We start from the raw sequence: 18895 nt of genomic DNA, 5'->3' as shown, positions 1-18895 counted from the left end.
ATGCAGTGCCCTCAGAGGTCAGAAGAGGGTGATGGATCCCCTGGAACTGGAGTTATGAATGGTTGTTAGCTGCCATGTGGGTGCTGGGAACTGAACCTGGATCCTCTGCAAGAGCAGCCAGTGCTCTTAGCTGCTGAGCCATCTCTCCAGTCTCTCCCCAAGACGTCTGATAGATGATATAAGCAGCAGCATCCCCACCATGGAGGTTTATGGATGTTGCAGACTGTGGTGTGAATGACACAGGTTGTGGGTGAGGTACATTCTTCAGTGCTGGCTTTTTACTGCCTCCCACACTGCTGTTCTGTGATGTTCACATTTAAATTTTCAATTAGGTTTTATGTCTTATAAAATCCAAAACGTGATCAAATATGCCATTTTCAAACTTTAAGAATATTTGAAGGTTATGATAGATACATTTCTATTTGAATTAAAGCATTAATAGATACTAGAATTATATAGCATTTATATTGTAGTATAGAGGAATTTTATTTGATCTATTTATATCAGGTGGTGATTATTTAATTATGTAAGAACATAAAATAGAGAGCCGGAGAGATGGCTCAGTGGGTAAAGCAGTTGCTATGCCAGCATAAGGACCCAAGTTTGAATCCCTATAACATAAGCCAAGTGTGTAAGTCAGGTGTGCACTCCCAGTGCTCCTCGATGACATGGGAAGTGGAGACAGGAGAATCCCTGAAGCCGGAGGGAAGCCAGCCTGGTGAGCACAGCTATGATCAGTAAAGATAACCAGTCCAAACCAGGTGGATGATGAGGATTGACACCCAACAAACACATATACTTGTACACACATCACATACAAATACACAGAGATTTTTAAAAGAACATTTAGTAAGACAATAATGCATAAAATATACTGTAAACAGTGACATATACAATAGTTTTGCAAGTTCTACACAAGCATCCTTCAGTGGTTTTTCAGACACTCATGGATATGCATTTAGATGTTAAACTTTTGAAAATATTTCTAATAAGAAATGTGGAAGAAATTAGAAAATAGTTGACTACAGAATGGATAAACGATCTAAGTTAATAAATAGTGTTTTAAATTTATCCATGAATACCTAATATTTTATTGGGTCTGTATCATTTCTTTTTATCTTTTTGCTTAAACAACTGTAGGTGACATTCGTGGAACATTTTGTATTACTTATAGCAGTGCCTTATACTGATTAGTGCTGCATACAAAAATCCATCCTCCCAGCATTCAGCCTCCCTCCCTATCATCTTCATTTCTTCCTCCATAATATCTGTTGTCACCTGGCACTTGCATGGTTATTTACTTATTATTTATTCACTTCCATTAACTGAAAAGCCCATGTGGGAGGAATTTGCTTTGCCCACGGCTTTTTATATTTAAGACCTAAGAGAGCAGTGATAAATAATTGGTAAATTCTTTCTAAATGAATAATTTTGTTACATTTTCACATGTAGCCTGCAAAGTAGAAATTCTTTTTTCGCTCATTTTGAAGATGAGGAAAATGCGGCACAGAATTATTAAATAACTTGCCCGAGGTCACACAGTAAATGATGGAACTGGAATTTGATTCCATTTCTCCAGGGAATTCATTGGTGTTCAGTGTCCATCCCAAGAAGAAATATTTCCACAGTTTTCCCCTCAGGTTTAACGCAACAGTTGAAAAATGAGTTGTAGAAAACATAGTTTACTAAAATTATAGTCCAAATGTGTAATGACATTATAGATCTCGATTTAATTAGAAAGACAGACTTCGTGTAAGTCCTGTGATTCTTATTTTAAAAAAAATTTATTATTTTTATTTAATGTGTATGAGTGTATTGCCTGCATGTATGTGAGTGTACCCATGTTGTGTGATGTGGAGGTCAGAAGAGGGCTTCGGATTTCCCTGGAACTGGAGTTAAGGATGGTTCATAGCCACCATGTGGGTGCTGGGAATTGAACCTGGGTCCTCTGCAAGAGCAGTCAGTGCTCTTAACTGCTAAGCCATCTCTTGAGCCCCGAGTCCTGTGATTCTTTTAAAGCATCTTTAAACTTTAGACATGACATGGTATTAATGTTTTCTCTGTTTTGTGAGATAGTTTGTGTTTAATATACCACTGTGTATTTCTTTGCAGGTATTGGGTGGTCCAAATCCTCCTGAAGAAGACTTGAGTCCAATTAGAGGAAATATTACCTTTCCCCCTGGCAGAGCAGCAGTAATTCATAACTTGACAGTACTTGATGATGAGGTGAGATATTGTTAAAATACGCTGAAGAGATAGAACACAGTGTTGCAGACTTGTTAGAGAACCGTGTGCCTAATATTAAATTGCATTTAATATTTGATATGATTTGAGTGCAGTCTCGAATTGAAATTGAATTGTAAAGTTATTGTTATGTTAATTGTGTAAAATGGTGCTATTTATCCTTTAGCTATGAGTAACTTTCTGGGAACGTAGTTTTCTAATAACTTGCTTAATTCATATTAAATTATACCTATAGGGATGGAGGTATGGCAAAGCACTTGTCTAGCATGTGCAAAACCTTGGCTTTCATCGTTGGTATCTTAAAACAAAGGAACTTGAATATTAATTGACAGCAATATTTAATACAAGACAGAAGAATTGTATAATCTGAGTATTAGTTTTTATTAATCATTTCTGATTTGAACAGGGAAAGGGATGTTCAACTACTATAAACATTTTGCTGTAAAAAGAGAATTCTGCAATGAATATTTTTGTTTAGATTTAAAAATATTTATGGGTGTGTATTTGTGTGTGTATATATGTGCACAAAGATGTGCTATGGCATGTATGTGCAAATCAGGGGACACTTTTTGTGGAGTCAGTTCTCTCCTTCCACCTTTGTGTGTGTTCTGAAGATTGAACTTAGATTGCTTGGCTTATGCGGCAAACACCTTTACATGATGAGCTATCTCTCTGGCCTCTTTGTTCAGATATTTTTAGTTTCACAGTCATAGGAAAGATTTTATGTTCACATTTTAAGTAGAATCTACTGAGGATTTAAATATATGACATAGCTCAGTTGCAAAGGAAAACCTGGATCTGAATAATAATGTAGCAGGATGTCCCCATGAGTGAGATAAGAAAATAAAACGTACAAAGGAATTCAAGCATTGCTGGGGAAGTAAAAACAAAGGAGAGAGATGAAAATATATACCCACCTAAAAACCCTGTAACCACATAAGAAATGCCTGAAGAATAAAAAAAAAAATAAATGCATTAGAAAACATTATTAGAAAGTCATATTTCTCAGGCAAACTCTGAAATCTTCCACAGCATTGGTAACCCTCGTTATTTTAGTTCAAGAAGCCAACAGAAGCTTCCTCCTCTAAGATCTCAGGGTGTTAGCAGGTTATAACTTGTGTGTTGGGGTTATTATTATTATTTTTTAATTTAGAAGATTTCAAATCATATGTTTTAGAAAGTGGCTTTACTTTGTTATATTACTGTTAATAGAAGTAAAATGATGTGGGTTTTCACTTTCATTCATAAAATAGAATTTATAGTGAATGAAGAGCTCAAACTGAACAATGGATGTTAAACCTGGGATTTCTGTATAGCTATAAGCAAGTTTTCCCTTTAGCAATGTTAATATTTTGTCCACAACTGGCCCTTAAATCCTGTTCTATAGAGAGGCATTACATATGTTGGAAATTCTGATTTGTGCAGTTGACTCCAGAAGTAGAAATCACTTGGAGAGAAGTAAGAGCAATTCATATGTTGAAATTTAGCAGTTGTGTGGCATTCAATATAGTTTTCCAGATTCATAGGTATTTATTAGACTTTGAATACTCCTTATGATCCTGAACACCTTCTAAAGTTGATGTTAATTTGTGTGTACTTTTACTTTGTATGCTTTATAGTTCTCTAAACTCTGACCAAGATTCGAAGAAATAATCAGACACTGTGTCATTAATGCTTCATGCCAGTGCTCTATTAGTGATTAACTTCTCATCCTAACCTAAAGCAAATCAAGCTTTGGAAGATATTTTCTTATGTGGATTCTAAATAAGCCTCTCACTTTTTTCTCCTTAAATTGTTTTACTTTTTATTTTTATGTAATTGTATTGAATTGGTTATTTTTTTTACATTTTGGCTTGCTTGCAGATATTTTTGGCTAATGATGTTTTGCTTATATTTCTTTGACAGGTACCAGAAAATGATGAGATATTTTTGATTCAACTGAAAACTGTAGAAGGAGGAGCTGAGATGAATGACTCTAGGAGTTCAGTTGAGATCATCCTTAAGAAAAATGATGGTCCAGTGAGATTCATTCAGAGTGCTTATTTGGTTCCTGAGGAAGACCTGATACTTACCATTCCAGTGGTTCGTGGAAAGGATAAGGATGGAAATCCAATTGGATCTAATGAATGTGATGTTTCAGTCAGGTACAAAGTTATGACTGGGACTTCAACGGCACATGCCCAGCAACATGTAGACTTCCTTGATCTTCAGCCAAATACAACTCTTGTTTTTCCACCTTTTATTCATGAATCACAACTGAAATTTCAAATAATTGATGACACTGTACCAGAGATTGCAGAATCATTTCGCATTATGTTGCTAAAGGACACCTTGCAGGGAGATGCTGTACTAATGGGCCCTTCAATTGTACAAGTCACCATTAAGCCAAATGACAAACCTTATGGAGTTCTATCATTCAACAGTATTTTGTTTGAAAGACCAGTTATAATTGATGAAGATATAACATTGAGGTATGATTTATTTTAAACTTATTGCTATAATCATTTTAATGAATTGTTATATGGTTTAATTTTAACATTTATGATACTGGACACAATCCTGAACTGTTAGGACATGTGTCATTTCCTCTATGATTGCTTTACAGATTCCTTTTTGGGTGTGATGTAATTATGAAAGTGAATTCATATGATGGTAGTTTCCTAGGACAAACCCATATACATGTCTACTTTTCATATTGAAAACAATGGCTTTTTGTGATGGACTCTTTAGCATTTTCTGGTGGCCAACTTGAAACTGGGGAAAATCCAATCAAAGGCAAATAGACCACATGATATGACCATATATGTTCTTCTAAACAGTTCTAGATTTGAAGAAATTACAGTGGTTAGAAATGGTGGCACTCATGGGAATGTTTCTGTGAACTGGGTGTTGACACGGAACAGCAGCGATCCCTCACCAGTGACAGAGGATATTGGACCCACTTCTGGGGTCCTCCAGTTTGTACAAGGGCAGATGTTGGCATCAGTTCTCCTAACTGTTATCAACGATGATCTTCCAGAAGAGGCTGAGGCTTACCTACTTAAAATTCTACCTCACACGATTCAAGGAGGTGCTGAAGTGAGCGAGCCAGCAGAGGTAGCCTTTGTCATGTATTATTATTGTCTGTACATCTGTGTTACTGAAGAGCTAAAGAATTTAAATATGCAAAGAAATTTATGGTTAGTTCTGACAGGAAGAAAACTGGTTTTGCAAAGACGATGTTTACTTTTCTTGATCGACATTGTTTTTTCTGCAAAAAAACCTCCAAAACATTTACTTTCTCATTTTTTTCAGTGCTAGGTATTGAACCCAGGGCTATATGCACTTCTCCATGCTAGGTGAAATTTTTACCACCAAACCAAAACCCCAGCCATAATATTTTGCCCTTTAAAAAGTTCCAAAACTTGGGGCTGGAGAGATGGCTCAGCGGTTAAGAACACTGACTGTTTTTACAGAGGAGCTAGGTTCAATTCCCAGCACCCACATAGCAGCTAACAACTGTCCGTAACTCCAGTTGTAGGTGATCCAACAGCCTCTTCTGTCTTCTGCAGGCATTGCATGACATGGGTGCACTTACCTACATGTAGGCAATACACGCATACACATAAAATAAAAATAATAAAAAAAATAGTTTTAAAAAGTTTCAAAACTTACATTGTAGAAAATCTTCAAATTTGTTTTTGATTTATCTTTTTTACTCTTGCACATAAGAAGTGATCATTTTAGACATGATGTATACACAAATAACAAAATTCAGAATAGTTAGAACATACAGCGTTTTTTTATCTCAGATGTAAAAATTCTGCACTTTAATATCCACCTTTTTTGCAGCTTTTGTTCTACATCCAGGATAGTGATGACGTTTATGGACAAATAGCTTTTTTTCCTGTGGAAAGCCAGAAGATTGAAAGCAGTCCAAGTGAGCGATATTTATCCTTGAGTTTTACAAGACTAGGAGGAGCTAAAGGAGATGTGAGGGTGATTTATTCTGCACTTTATATTCCTGCTGGAGCTGTGGACCCCTTGCGAGCAAAAGACGGAATCTTAAATATATCTGGAAAAAACAGTCTCCTTTTTCCAGAACATAAAAATCAAGTCACCACAAAATTACCAATCAGAAATGATGCATTCCTGCAGAACGAGGCCCACTTCCTAGTGCAGGTACTGTAATGGCTGAAATAATCTCACTTTTGGTTAAACTGCTACTGTATTTATCTACACAAGATAGCTAACACTTATTTTACTCTGATTTACATTTTAGATTCCATTTATTATTTAAAGCTATTTAGGGCTGGCACAGTGTGCACACTTGTAATCCCAGTGCTCAGGAGACTGAGGCAGGAGGATCATGAGTTGGAGGTAGCTTGGGCTATATAGAGACATTCTGTTGCAAAACAAACAAACAAGATTTAAATACTGGAAAAAAAATCTGTTATTTAGAGTATCCAGGAAGGGCCTATACCTGCTTCTATGACATAAGTCTGAATCAGACAAGGATTCTACTGAAATTAGTATTCTAGTCAGGAGGTATTAAAATATACTATGTGTTCTAGTTTGTTTCTCCATTGCTATGACAAAACACTCTGACCAATACCAACTTAGGGAGGAAAGGGTTTATTTGGCTTACCTCTTCCGGGTCACAGTTCATCACTGAGCAAGCCCAAGTAGGAACTCAGGGCAGGAACCTGGAGGTAGGAGCTGAATCACAGGCCATGGAGGAATGCTGCTTACTGGCTTACTCCCCTCACCCCTGCTCAACCTGCTTTCTTATATAGTATAGAACAACCTGCCCAGGGATAGCATCACCTACAGTGGACTTGGCCCTCCCACATCACTCAATAATCAAAAAAATGCCCCACAGACATGGCCACAGGCCAGTCCAATGGAGCAATTCATCACTTGAGGCTCCCTTTACCAGGTGTGTCAACTGAAGCCATCTAACACACTAGGTATGAAATGTGAATGGACTGTAGTGGATGATAGAGAGGAGTCACTGAAGACTGGAATTGAGAGGTAGGAGACAGGGATTCACAATTGCTCTGACTTGATTTGGAAAGGATGACATCAGAATGGAATTTGTGGAATAAATGTTTCTCATGTATTACAAGAGAGGCATTTTAGAGATAAAAAGCATTATGAAAACTTTTCTTTTAAATAGTATGCTAAAAATGTGTTTCTTCATTAACTGTGGATCACATCCAAGAACCTTCAACTTTTTTTGTTTTTTTGAGACAGGCTTGTTATAGTCCCAGCTGGCCTGGAACTCACTATGTAGACCAGGCTGGCCTCAAAGTCACGGAGATCTGCCTGCCTCTGCCTCCTGAGTTCTGGGATTAAGGTGTGAGCCACCATGCCTAGCCAGAACCTTCAACTTTTAAAAAAGCCGCATATCCTTCTGTCTCATCTCTCTTATTTCTCAATTTCTATTTATAAAAATATTGTTATTGCCAAAGTTTAAAATGGTGCACTCGTTTATGATACAGAATTGCAGTGTTTTCCATGCATTTAATGTTGGCTGGCTCTTCAAATTAGAAAACAATGAAGGTTATCACATTTTAATACTTTTTAAATTTTATTTTTATTTTTTTGTATGTATGAGTGCTTTGCTTGCATATACATAAGTGCACCATCTGCATGCAATGCCTGTAGAGGAAGAGGGTCTCAGATCCCTTGGAACTGGAGTTACAGGAAGTTGTGAGCTGCCATGTGGGTCCTTAGAACTGAACCTAGAAACTGAACCTGCCATGTGGGTCCTTAGAACTGAACCTGGGTCCTCTGCAAGTGCAGCCTAACTGTTGAGCCATCTCTTCAGCCCCACATTGCATTTCTTTAAGCATAAAGAGATTGTGAGTGATAGAGCTCTGAATGGCCTTTGGTACTGACTTGGGTCTGGCAGAAATGGGGAGTGGGTGACTGACTGGATGTATGGGCAGAAGATGTAGACAGTATTTTTTTTTTTTTTTTTTTGGATTTGGATTTAAAAGTTTAATGTAGAGGGCTGGAGAGATGACTTAGTGTTTAAGAGCAATGACTGCTCTAGCAGAGGACCCAGGTTCCATTCCTAGTATCCACATGGAGGCTAATGCCATTCTTAACTACAATTCCAGGGGATCTGCTGCCCTCTTCTGGCCCTCATGGGCACCATGTAGGCATGTAGTGTACTTACATACATGCAGACAAAACACTCTTACACATAAAACATAAATAAATAAAAATCTTAAAAAAAATTTCAAGGTAGTTGGACATAGGTAACAAGGGGGAAAGGCAGCTGGTGGTATTCATGAAGGTAGTGGTGAGGCAGTCTGGAACAGAGATAGAGGTTTCTGTTGGGATATTCTGTCTGTATGGTGTCTGTGTGACATTTGCGTGATGCCCACTGGAAGTGATTTGGAGTTCAAGGGAAACATCCCAAGATTGTTAAAAAGGTGCATGAAGTACCCAGAAAGAACACGGTAATCGTACTTGAGGATCCAAAGAGATTTTGGCAGTCAGTTCAGGAGACGGAAGAGGGATGGTGAAGGGGGCATGACTTGGAAGTTGCTTTGTTATTGGCAACCTGTTTCCATGTTTACTTAGTCACTTTGTGATGTTAAAAGTTTTGCTTACTTTTAAAAGTATCTTATCTGTACTTATTTTTCTCTGTATTTTCTAGTTGGAAACTGTGGTGTTGGTGAACATAATCCCCTCGATCCCACCTATAAGTCCTAGATTTGGGAAAATCAGAAATATTTCTTTATTGGTTACTCCGGTCCTTGCAAATGGAGAAATTGGCTTTCTTAGCAACCATCCAATCATTTTGTATGAACCAGAAGATTCTGCTGCTGAGATTGTAAGTCGACTTTTTTTCTTGCTGATGGCCTTAATGTATTTGAAGACTGCAAAGACTCTACGTTTTAAATATAAGGTTAACAATGTAAACGTAGTAAGCCATTAAAACCTTCAACAGTTATGTGAAGGTTTTCTGGGGTTTGCTGGGTCTTCTGCAAGAACAGCCAGTGCTCTTAACTGTTGGGTCATCTCTCTAGCCCTCATAAATCTGGTTTTTAATGGTCATGTTGTGGAACCACAAGTATTGTTGGCTTTCTCCTCTGAACATTTCACATGCCCATCTTGGGTAGCACTGAGATTACAATGCTGGGTCCTACGCTTGATACTAGATGTGATGATGACAAAGTTGAGAAATGTTGAGCCATAACATTTAGTAAATGATAAATATATATCGGCATATATTTACATATCTGCAGATTTAGTATTTGCACACACATAAAAACATATTCACATTACCCCCACCCCAAAGGCACATTGCCCTGGTTGAATCTTCTTCAAGCCTACTTAGTAATGACTCTGTCTGTCCTGCCTTACCATTGCTGAGCCACCATCTGTCAAAGACCCTCTTCACGTTCTTCTGAACTAGATTTGGTTTACATTGGCTTGCAGGTCGTTTCAGAAATGAGAATTGCTTTTGTTATTAAAGCTTTATGTCAAAATGTGGTGACCACTGTTTCCTCTGTTTACTAGATTCTATAAATGGGCCAGAGAAGCTTCATTTTTCAAAATTGTTTTATTTTATATATATATTTAAAGTATACTGTTTCTTTTTAAAAGCCCCCCAAAGCACTTAGTTTGTTCTTTAGGAATGGATTGCCTTATTTGTTTATTTTGTAAAACTCAACATTTACTATTTCAGCCGTTCCCTTGAGAGAAGTTAGTTTTCAGGGAATTTTGGGCCCCTCGGCCCTCCATCTTCCCCTTTTAGGAGACAGGAGCAGAAGTAGGACATCGAGGGCCAGCCTTCAGTTAGGGATTTTTTTTTTTTTTTAATTTCCGAGGAATTTTGCTTTGCTTGCTGGTCTCAGATTCTGGCTGTTGTTAGCCAGAAAAGCAGAATGGTCAGTATTATGTATTTTTGTATATTATTCTTTAGCTTTTTAATAGATTTGCCTTTTTATTATAATTTCAAGGTCACATTTTTGTGGGGTTAATGTTGTAGATAGCAAGAACTATAAAAAATTGTGCCTAAAATTATTTTCCTGCATAAAGAAGTTTCTTTGTTTGTCTGATGTCACCTAATTGTTTTTGTCTTCATACAGAGTACATACATATGTTCAGCTAATTACATTTTCATGTACGTGTAAAGCTTACATTACTCCCGATCATACATTTGAGCAGTGATTGCTCTTCTGTTTATTTTTTTTTTGAAAATAAGGTATATATTCCCTTACATCGAGACGGAACTGATGGTCAGGCTACTGTCTACTGGAGTTTGAAGCCGTCTGGCTTTAATTCACAAACAGTGACCGTGGATGATGCAGGTCCCTTTAATGGCTCTGTTGTGTTTTTATCTGGGCAAAGTGACACAACAATCAACATTACAGTCAAAGGTGACAACATACCAGAGATGAATGAAACTGGAACACTCTCTCTGGACAGGTAATAACTCACGTAGAAAACAATACCATTTGTATGTTTGAGTTCTCTTACATAATTTGGATTTTTGTTTGAGCTCTTTTTCTCCTGTATGATGTTAAAAAATATGAACTAAAAACTATCGTGCTGGCCTTCAGATTTTTTTTTTGCTATTTATTGTTGGCTTTTGCTTAGAAAATAAAAAAAAATATATTTTGTGACCCTTTATTCTTCCTATGAAGAAGCATTATATAGAGAATTTGTGGGATGTAGCTGAAAAATTGGAAGCATAGCCAATTACAATTCTCTGTTAAAGAAGGAAGCCTCCCAAGTGCTGGGATTAAAGGCGTGGGTTACCATGTCTGGTCGAGAGTAGACCTTTTCCACGAATGAAAATAAAACATTAATCTTCATTTTTTACATGGAATTTAAATATTACATAATTTTTATTCCTATAGAAAAAAAACTACACAAATTTATCTGCTATCAGTTGCTGTAATAAGCTATTGCTTAGTATTTCAATGGCGATACTTCTCATTGAAAAAAATAAAACCATAGCCTCATAGGGTTTTGTTTTTGGTTTTTTTTTTTTTTTTTTTTTTTTAGTAATTCAGAAAATCCTTTCTAAAAATGAAAAAAAATATTGTGTTTAATCAATGATAATGTTTTTCAGAAAGCAAAACCAAGCTTTTCCTCATGCCACTTTATTTTAATGCAGGTGATACTGTGATGTAAAGACATTGTACAACTCATATTCAGAAATTTTGTTTTTCATGAATGAAGTAGTAAAGTTGCTTAAACCTGGAAAGTTTTCTAAAATTTACTATCAATCCTTTATACATTTCCTTTTACAAAATTGATGAGGTTTTGGTTTCAAATGAATGAGCAGATACAGAATACAGAGGGCACATCTATTGTGAGGCCACTGTTCATTTTGGATATGATCAGAGTCACATGTTTATTCACATCCATCCTTCCATCAAACAGTACAACAGCAAAAATGAACAGGGAAGCTAAACACATGCAGTCCAAGTGACGTGATCCTAATGTACATTTTATATTGTCTTATGGAAAAGCATTTCATTTGATTAAAAAAAATCAGTGGATTTCAATGAAATATGAATTGGAAATTAGTTTTTTTCAGGTACCGTTTTTCTATAATTTAAGTCTGAGTATTAATTAAATCAGTGGACAGTTGTGAAGAACACTAATGCAAATTGAGCAGTGATTATAACCAAAGCTGTAGGAATACACAAGAAACTTGGTTAGCTTTGCCGATCTCAACTAAATACTCAAAGGGTAACTGAAATTATACCTCTGCAACTCAGCAACTCTTCTTCATAGTCTTTCAAAGTAGTCACTTTTGATCTTGTCAAATGAACATTTGAAATTAACTGTAACTCAAAGGACTCTTTTCTTTCACTGCCCCTGCAATGAAAACAGCAGACATGGAAAAACAAATCATAAGGTAGAAATTATGGTTCTTTTCAAATAGAGAAAATTAGCAAAAATGTTTTGTCTTCATTCATTTAGTAATTAGTGTGCAAACAAGAATAAACAAATTATATTCACGCGTTTCAAGAAATGTTTAGATAAATGAGAATAAAATTTATGATTTGGAAGTGACTTTTATCAAAAATCTGGTAGTTTTGAAAATTTTAACAAAACTTAAGTGAAATAATGAATGATAGCTAGTAAGTGTGATTATATTTCAATAAAAATTATTAATACTTTATTAGGATACATTTCACAGTTTTAAGGTTAAACTCAAATATTTTATATTTAAACTAAGTATAAACAAATTTGACCTGATACTAAACAATTAAAGGTACCTTCCATACATGAACTGTTTACAAATTTCAATTGTTTAATTGTCTCCAAATTAGAAACATTTTTTTTCATCATTTTACTTCAGGAACACTTTAGTATGTGGTGTATAACTCTGTAAATGATATTTGACTTTAAACGTTAGGCTCAAGGGCTTTTCATTTTGGCATGTCATTTTCAAGGCTGCTTGAAAATGAAATACATTGGGAATATGGGAAAGTGTTTAGTGTTTAGATTTCCTGATACAAAATTGTAATTAAAAGTCATCGTGATACCTTGTGGCTTCTCGAATGTATTTCTGTGCAAACAATGAAAAGTCTAGATTTCTCTGCTACAGAGCTTTTCTTTTTTTAACTTAAAGAACGACTGGCATAGATCCAAGGATAAAGTTGTTTTTAAAACCTAGTTATAAAGCGACTAAATAATTATGTCTGGCTGGATGAAATTTGCTCAGCTGCTGTGGCTTCTGAGCATTCACAGTGCTTGGAGGAGGCGGGGAAAGGAATGTCTTGAATGGGTCTTGACATGCTTGCTGGTCATGGGGTCATCTTCCGTAAGTGGGAACTGAAAACTTCTTGCTAGCATTTGTCAATAGCAAAGAACTCAGTGTGCACAGTTCCCATAAAGAGAAAATCACTAGCTCTCAGTGGAGAAGGGGTGGGTGAGAAAGAAAGCCTTTCTTAGCTTTATTTTTGCCCTGCCATTCTGAGCTTCTAAGTAGTGAGATTTTGGCAAATGGTGCACCTGCCTCCCTTTCCCCATTCCCACAGTTCTTTCTGTGTTGACAGGGTAGAAACTGAAAGATTTGTCGTGTATTTTGGGTAAGTGTGCAGAGTAATGCCTTGTTTTGGAGATTCAGTGTTTTGTTGTGTGAGGGATGGTTTTGTGGAAAGGCTGCCATCCGCATGAGCAGTCTTGAGAAATGCTGCCTGCCCCCCAGCTCTGCATGCCTGTGTGCGGTTTCGTTCTCTGCTGACAACAGGACTTGTATCAAGTGTTTGGGCCTTTTGATCCTAAGTTTTACATTAGGAATGCATCTAAAATACTTAATGAAATGTTTAAGAACTGGCGTGTCATCACACATTTTTGAGAAGTTAAAATTTTAACTTTCCATAGAGGTTAAACATAAACCAGAGAATAATTATTATAATTTACTTGTGAAATCCTTAACATCTTTTGTGAATCTTGTAGTTTATTTAACAGAATGTGAAATGTTCCACTGGTTTTATGTATGCATTTTATAAAGAATCTTTCAGGACTTTCATTTTACTTAAGGATAGCATATTTTAAGAAAGTTTGAATATAAATTCACTTATTTAATGTTCACATTGTTTTCTGTTTTTTATTTTATTTTATTTTGGTCTTTTTTGAGACAGGGTCTCCCTGTAGCCCCAGCTGGCCTGGAACTCACAAAGATCTGCCTGCCCAAGTGCTGGGATTAAAGGCATACTTCACCACATCTGGCTCCTGTTTTTTATTTTTCTGACAGGATCTCTTTAGTCCCAGCCCACCTGGAACTCATTGTGTAGATCAGGTTGGCCTCAGTCCCAAAGAGATCTACCTGTCTCTGCCTCCTGAGGACTGGGACTAAAGGCGAGTGCCACCATGCTGGCTGTTCACATTGGATTTGTATACTTTGCAGTTTCATCCAGTTATATTATCTTCTAGCTTATATGGACACAGCAGATTTTAATCAATGAAGATATTTATAGAAATAAATTGGAAAAACATTTCCCTGAGTATCGGGTGACTGCATTTGCAACATAATAAAACACTTATAATAAGTGTTTGGTTTATCTCTTCTGTGGCTTTAGCATGCTTGGTACTGGTTTGTAGTTTTGTAAAAGCCAGAGAAGGATTTTCGTTCATATTTTTTATTAAATAGAAGTAAGCTGACCTATATATATTTCTACCTATCAATTGTGGTTTTACTGTGATTTTGAGGTCAGATCATGACTACTTTTTGTTCAATAGGAAATGACATTTGGAAAGTTTTAGAGCAGCTTGCATGACAGAATTCCTACGAGCTTGCTGGCTTTAAATCTCAGAGTCTCAGTTTCTTTGATCATTCTAATTATACACTGAGCACAAATACCAGAAAGTTAAAAAGTTCTTTTTATTACATATATACACACATGTGAATTATTATTATGTGTCAGCATTTCAGATCCACTTTATTCCTTTTTTTCTGACATATTTTATATTTTCTTTTATCCTAAAAAAAGTTTGAGGTTAAAACTGAGACAAATACTAAATACTTGAAAGACAAAAGTATCCGTAAAAGTCTAACCCTGCTGTTTTTTCTTATTGTCTGGGCTATTACCCAATTGTTACATATTCTTAATTAGCATAATCCTATTTAACAAGACTTTAAAAGAAATCTAGGTGTTCATAAAATTTAGAATATATGTATTGGAGAAGCATATCAGATTGTTTAAATATGTTTTCTAACTACATGATACAAACTTCTTTTCCTAAACCTAATAAAATCTGTAAAATTCAATACTTTATACAAATGAAATATATTTGTAACTTACAGTTTCTGTGGTATTTATTTCAGTCAAATAAAAAGATAATACATTCAGAAATATTTCCTCCTTAAAGTTTTGAGTGAAGTGATTTAGGTATGAAGTGATTTGAATGCATGTAAATTTGCTTTAAGCTTACATTTTACTTGCCTTCTTTAAGTATCTGGAAGAACAATACACATTGTAGGTCTTCAAAGTCTACAGGATTCGGAAGTAAGCCCAGAGGTAGCCTGTACCTTTTTCTCTCTCACTTCCCCAGGGTTAATGTAGATAGTGAAGTGCTGAAATCTGGACATACTAGCCGAGACCTAATTATTTTGGAGAATGATGACCCTGGAGGAGTGTTTGAATTTTCTCCTGATTCCCGAGGACCCTATGTTATAAAAGTAAGTATGTAACTTTATTCTGTGTTCCTAACTTCAGAAGAAAGTTCTAGAAGGATTTGAACTTTTATGGATTTTTGTTTTTAAAGGAAGGAGAATCCGTGGAGCTCCACATTATCCGATCCAGGGGGGCTCTCATTAAACAGTTTCTGCACTATCGAGTAGAACCGAGAGCTAGCAACGAATTCTATGGAAACACGGGGGTACTGGAATTTATACCCGGGGAAAGGGAAATAGTGATCACCTTGTTAGCAAGATTGGATGGCACACCAGAGGTACGAGGTTGCTTTTCCCTCGTGCTTTTGTGGAAGGCTGAGAGGACTGGCACATTGTGAATATAAATATTTAAAACATTGGCAATAAGATGTAAGAAAGGATAAGCATTTAACATTTGGAAAAATTAAAAAGAAGCTTGAAAAGCTTGAAAAGTTTTGAAAAGCAAAGTAAGAATCATTCAGCTTAGAAAAGTGTCCTACAACAAGAAATACAAACCAAACCATCTGAGATCCGAACTCTTGTCCTTTAGAAGTGTGAGTCTTATTAACGGCTGAGTTCTGTCTCCAGCTCCAAACCAGTCTGAGACTTCACTTGTGTGATCGGCTTTCCCCTCTTTTATCTTTACTTACATTGTTTTATTTTATGTGATCTCCAATGACTGAACTCTTAATGGTGTTGTTTTGAACTGAAGTTCTGCTATAAAGTTACTTTTTAAAAGGAAACAAGTTTGTTTTATATCAGTAGAACCAGATGTAGTTCCATTATGTTTATACTTCAGTGCATATAAAGCTTTCAAATTAATTTTACTTTCTTTACTCTTGTTTAGATGAGTACTAGATAATCAATGAAAAGATCTTGAATTAGTACAGCTTAGAATAGTATCATTTATAATTTTTTTTGCACAGTGTGTCTCTCAATTAATAGGCAAATATGAAAAATAGAAATATTATGAGCTCTTGTCTTTTTAGTGAGTTGTATGTTTCTGAGAAATTGAGCATATTAACACCATCAGATACATTATGTTTTATTTGCTGTGAACATCTAAGCTTTACATCTTTGCTGATCTGGCATGCCCTTTGCAGTTGGATGAGCACTACTGGGTGGTCCTCAGCAGCCATGGTGAGAGGGAAAGCAAGCTGGGAGGTGCTGCAGTTGTCAACATAACGATTCTGAAAAACGATGACCCGCACGGGGTCATAGACTTTGTTTCTGATGGCCTGACCAGGACAATAAATGAAAGCAAAGGAGATGATATCGACAGTGGTAAATGATTCTGTTTCCTATGTTTTACTTCTGTTTCTGCAGAGGAAAGTAATCTTTTTTTTTGCTTCATTTTATACCAGCTATTTTCAGCTTTCCATTCGGCATCAAAATGCATGTAGCTTGGAAACTTGTCCCTTAAAACTTATAATTACAACAGCTATTTTGATTTATTTCATAACATTGCTATGATTCTGATGACTTCAGTTACAGTTTGATTTCAGTTAATACAGTACAACTCAGGCAATCAGTAGTGAATCAAGTCAAGTCAAAAGGAGAGAACACTACAACTAAGAGTTCCCTCTGGAGAATGGTTACAGTGGCAGGGAATGAGAGATCTTTTTTATTGATTGATTGATTTATTGATGGATGACTGATTCATCTTTTTTGAGACAGGGTTTCCCTGTAGCCCAAGCTGGCTTGGAACTCATTATGTAGACCAGACTGGCGTAGATCTTGCAGATCCATGTGTCTAAGCCTCCTGAGTGCTGGGATTAAAGGTGTGCACCACCGCCTGGCAAGAGAGTTTTTTTTTTTTAATTTAAATTTTTTAATAACCACATACTTAGAAGAAGCATTTCATTACAACAGCATTGACATATTCAATAACAATTTCCTGAGCTAAGATGTATCTCTTTCAAAATTGGCTGTAAATTTTTAGGTTTACAGTTGAATTATTAGTTATACAATATTGTACTCAGTATAAACCCTATAAGACATAAAATTAAATGAGGTTTTAACCTTTAAAAAAGATCTCCATTTCGTTTTAGAATAGATTGTTCCTTGCAGAAAGACTCATTGCTTTGCTACTAACACTGAGATGTTGGCGCATGCATCTCTAATCTGTATGTATCTGATTATTACTAGTCATAATCGGTTGCACTTGGATCCTTGGCGCCTGTGTATGTCATCGGGTAGATGTCAGTGGTAATGTTTATTACCTCTACTAATTAGCATGATGTAAATTTCCATGTTTCCTCCTCAAACATAATACATTTTTTAAAATTTGTTGATTTTCTTTTTGTGAGTGTATATCACACAGACCAAACCAAACCATCTTGTTCAACTATACACCCACTTCCCAGATGGTACCCTCCCATAGCCTCCCTCCCTCCACTAGAGCCCTTAAACTTTGATATCCCTGCTACTGTCTGCTGTGTTGCTGGCACCCCCAGCCATTCCCCACTACTTGCCCCTCTGGTGAATCTAGTCAGCCTATCTAGAGATCTTTGTTTTAGGAGAGTCAGCTGTTCCTCATCTAGCAGCAATCAGTTGTCAATATTCCTTTAGATAAGATTGGGGTCTGCCGTTCATTTTCTCAATTCTATGCTGGGTTACTATCTGGGAGTCCCTTTGGCCACTCTGGCCAACAACTCAAAAGAAGGTTTCTCCTATCTGGCATTGTTGCTTGTTATGAAACATTTAGCTGTGCATATGGACTCTTAAGAAATTATATTGGCCCCTTTAATCTTTGGTTATACTTTTCTTTTGGGTGTTTAAGGCCATACAGTTGGCTCAGATAAACCAATTTATTTTTAGTCTTAAGATCATTTGAGGATCTGTTCCTCAGGGGTCACATGGGCTTGGAAGGAGCCCCTGGCTCCTTTCTTTTACCAGTTCCACCTATGTGAAGATAAGTCAAAGGTCCTGCTCGACCATGGTTGGCTTCGCTTGGAAACATGGAGGAAATATTTCCTCTGTGTTGACCCTCCTCTTTGTAGACTGGACACTGGTTCAAGTCCATCTGCTGGGGTTTCCTCAGCCTCCTTGATTAAGAGGACAGGTGACCCACCACAATTACAGGACATTTTGTTAGATGCTCATAGTCCCCTGGAACTAGTTGACCTTGGAGGGCTAGGAGCAAAAACTGTCCTTTATGTCCCTCTGACCAAATTATTATAGGCCTCAAAGTATGTCTGTTAAACATCCAAGAAGGTTAGTTCCACCAGTCTGCTACTTTTAATTACTGTGTGTCATATAGATAAATCTTGGGCAAAGATCAGTTGTTCTCAGCTAATTTACCTAGAAATATATTTCTTGACCTGCTATGTATAATTTGTCAGTATGTTGTAGGAGTAATATGGTTCCCTCTTGTTTTCAAAAGTAGCTATGTATCTCTTGCATTGTCTCACCCCTCTATCATGGTTTTCCCACTTAAGGTGCTCCCATTTCCCCCCTTTCTCCCTTAATAATACCCTTCTCCTATGGTCCTACCTCTCTTGAGCTCCTTCTTTCCCTTTATCCCCTAGG

At 36.5% G+C, this 18895-nt stretch overlaps 1 protein-coding gene across 1 annotated transcript in view; it reads left to right on the top strand.

The window, feature by feature from the left end:
• Adgrv1 (adhesion G protein-coupled receptor V1) overlaps positions 1-18895 on the top strand; it is a 595268-nt gene that overhangs the window by 7525 nt on the left and 568848 nt on the right. The window contains exons 5-13 of the mRNA XM_008829347.3: positions 2113-2226; positions 4150-4715; positions 5064-5340; positions 6076-6405; positions 8897-9073; positions 10451-10674; positions 15265-15391; positions 15478-15663; positions 16468-16648. Of these exons, the coding sequence (XP_008827569.1) occupies positions 2113-2226; positions 4150-4715; positions 5064-5340; positions 6076-6405; positions 8897-9073; positions 10451-10674; positions 15265-15391; positions 15478-15663; positions 16468-16648 (2182 nt within the window). The remainder of the gene's footprint in view (positions 1-2112; positions 2227-4149; positions 4716-5063; positions 5341-6075; positions 6406-8896; positions 9074-10450; positions 10675-15264; positions 15392-15477; positions 15664-16467; positions 16649-18895) is intronic.

The sequence above is a fragment of the Nannospalax galili genome, unplaced genomic scaffold (genome assembly GCF_000622305.1).
Source record: "Nannospalax galili isolate Female #2095 unplaced genomic scaffold, S.galili_v1.0 scaffold173, whole genome shotgun sequence".
NCBI lineage: Eukaryota > Metazoa > Chordata > Mammalia > Rodentia > Spalacidae > Nannospalax > Nannospalax galili.
Note: the sequence above shows the minus strand (reverse complement) of the source record. Positions and strands in the feature narration are given on the sequence as shown.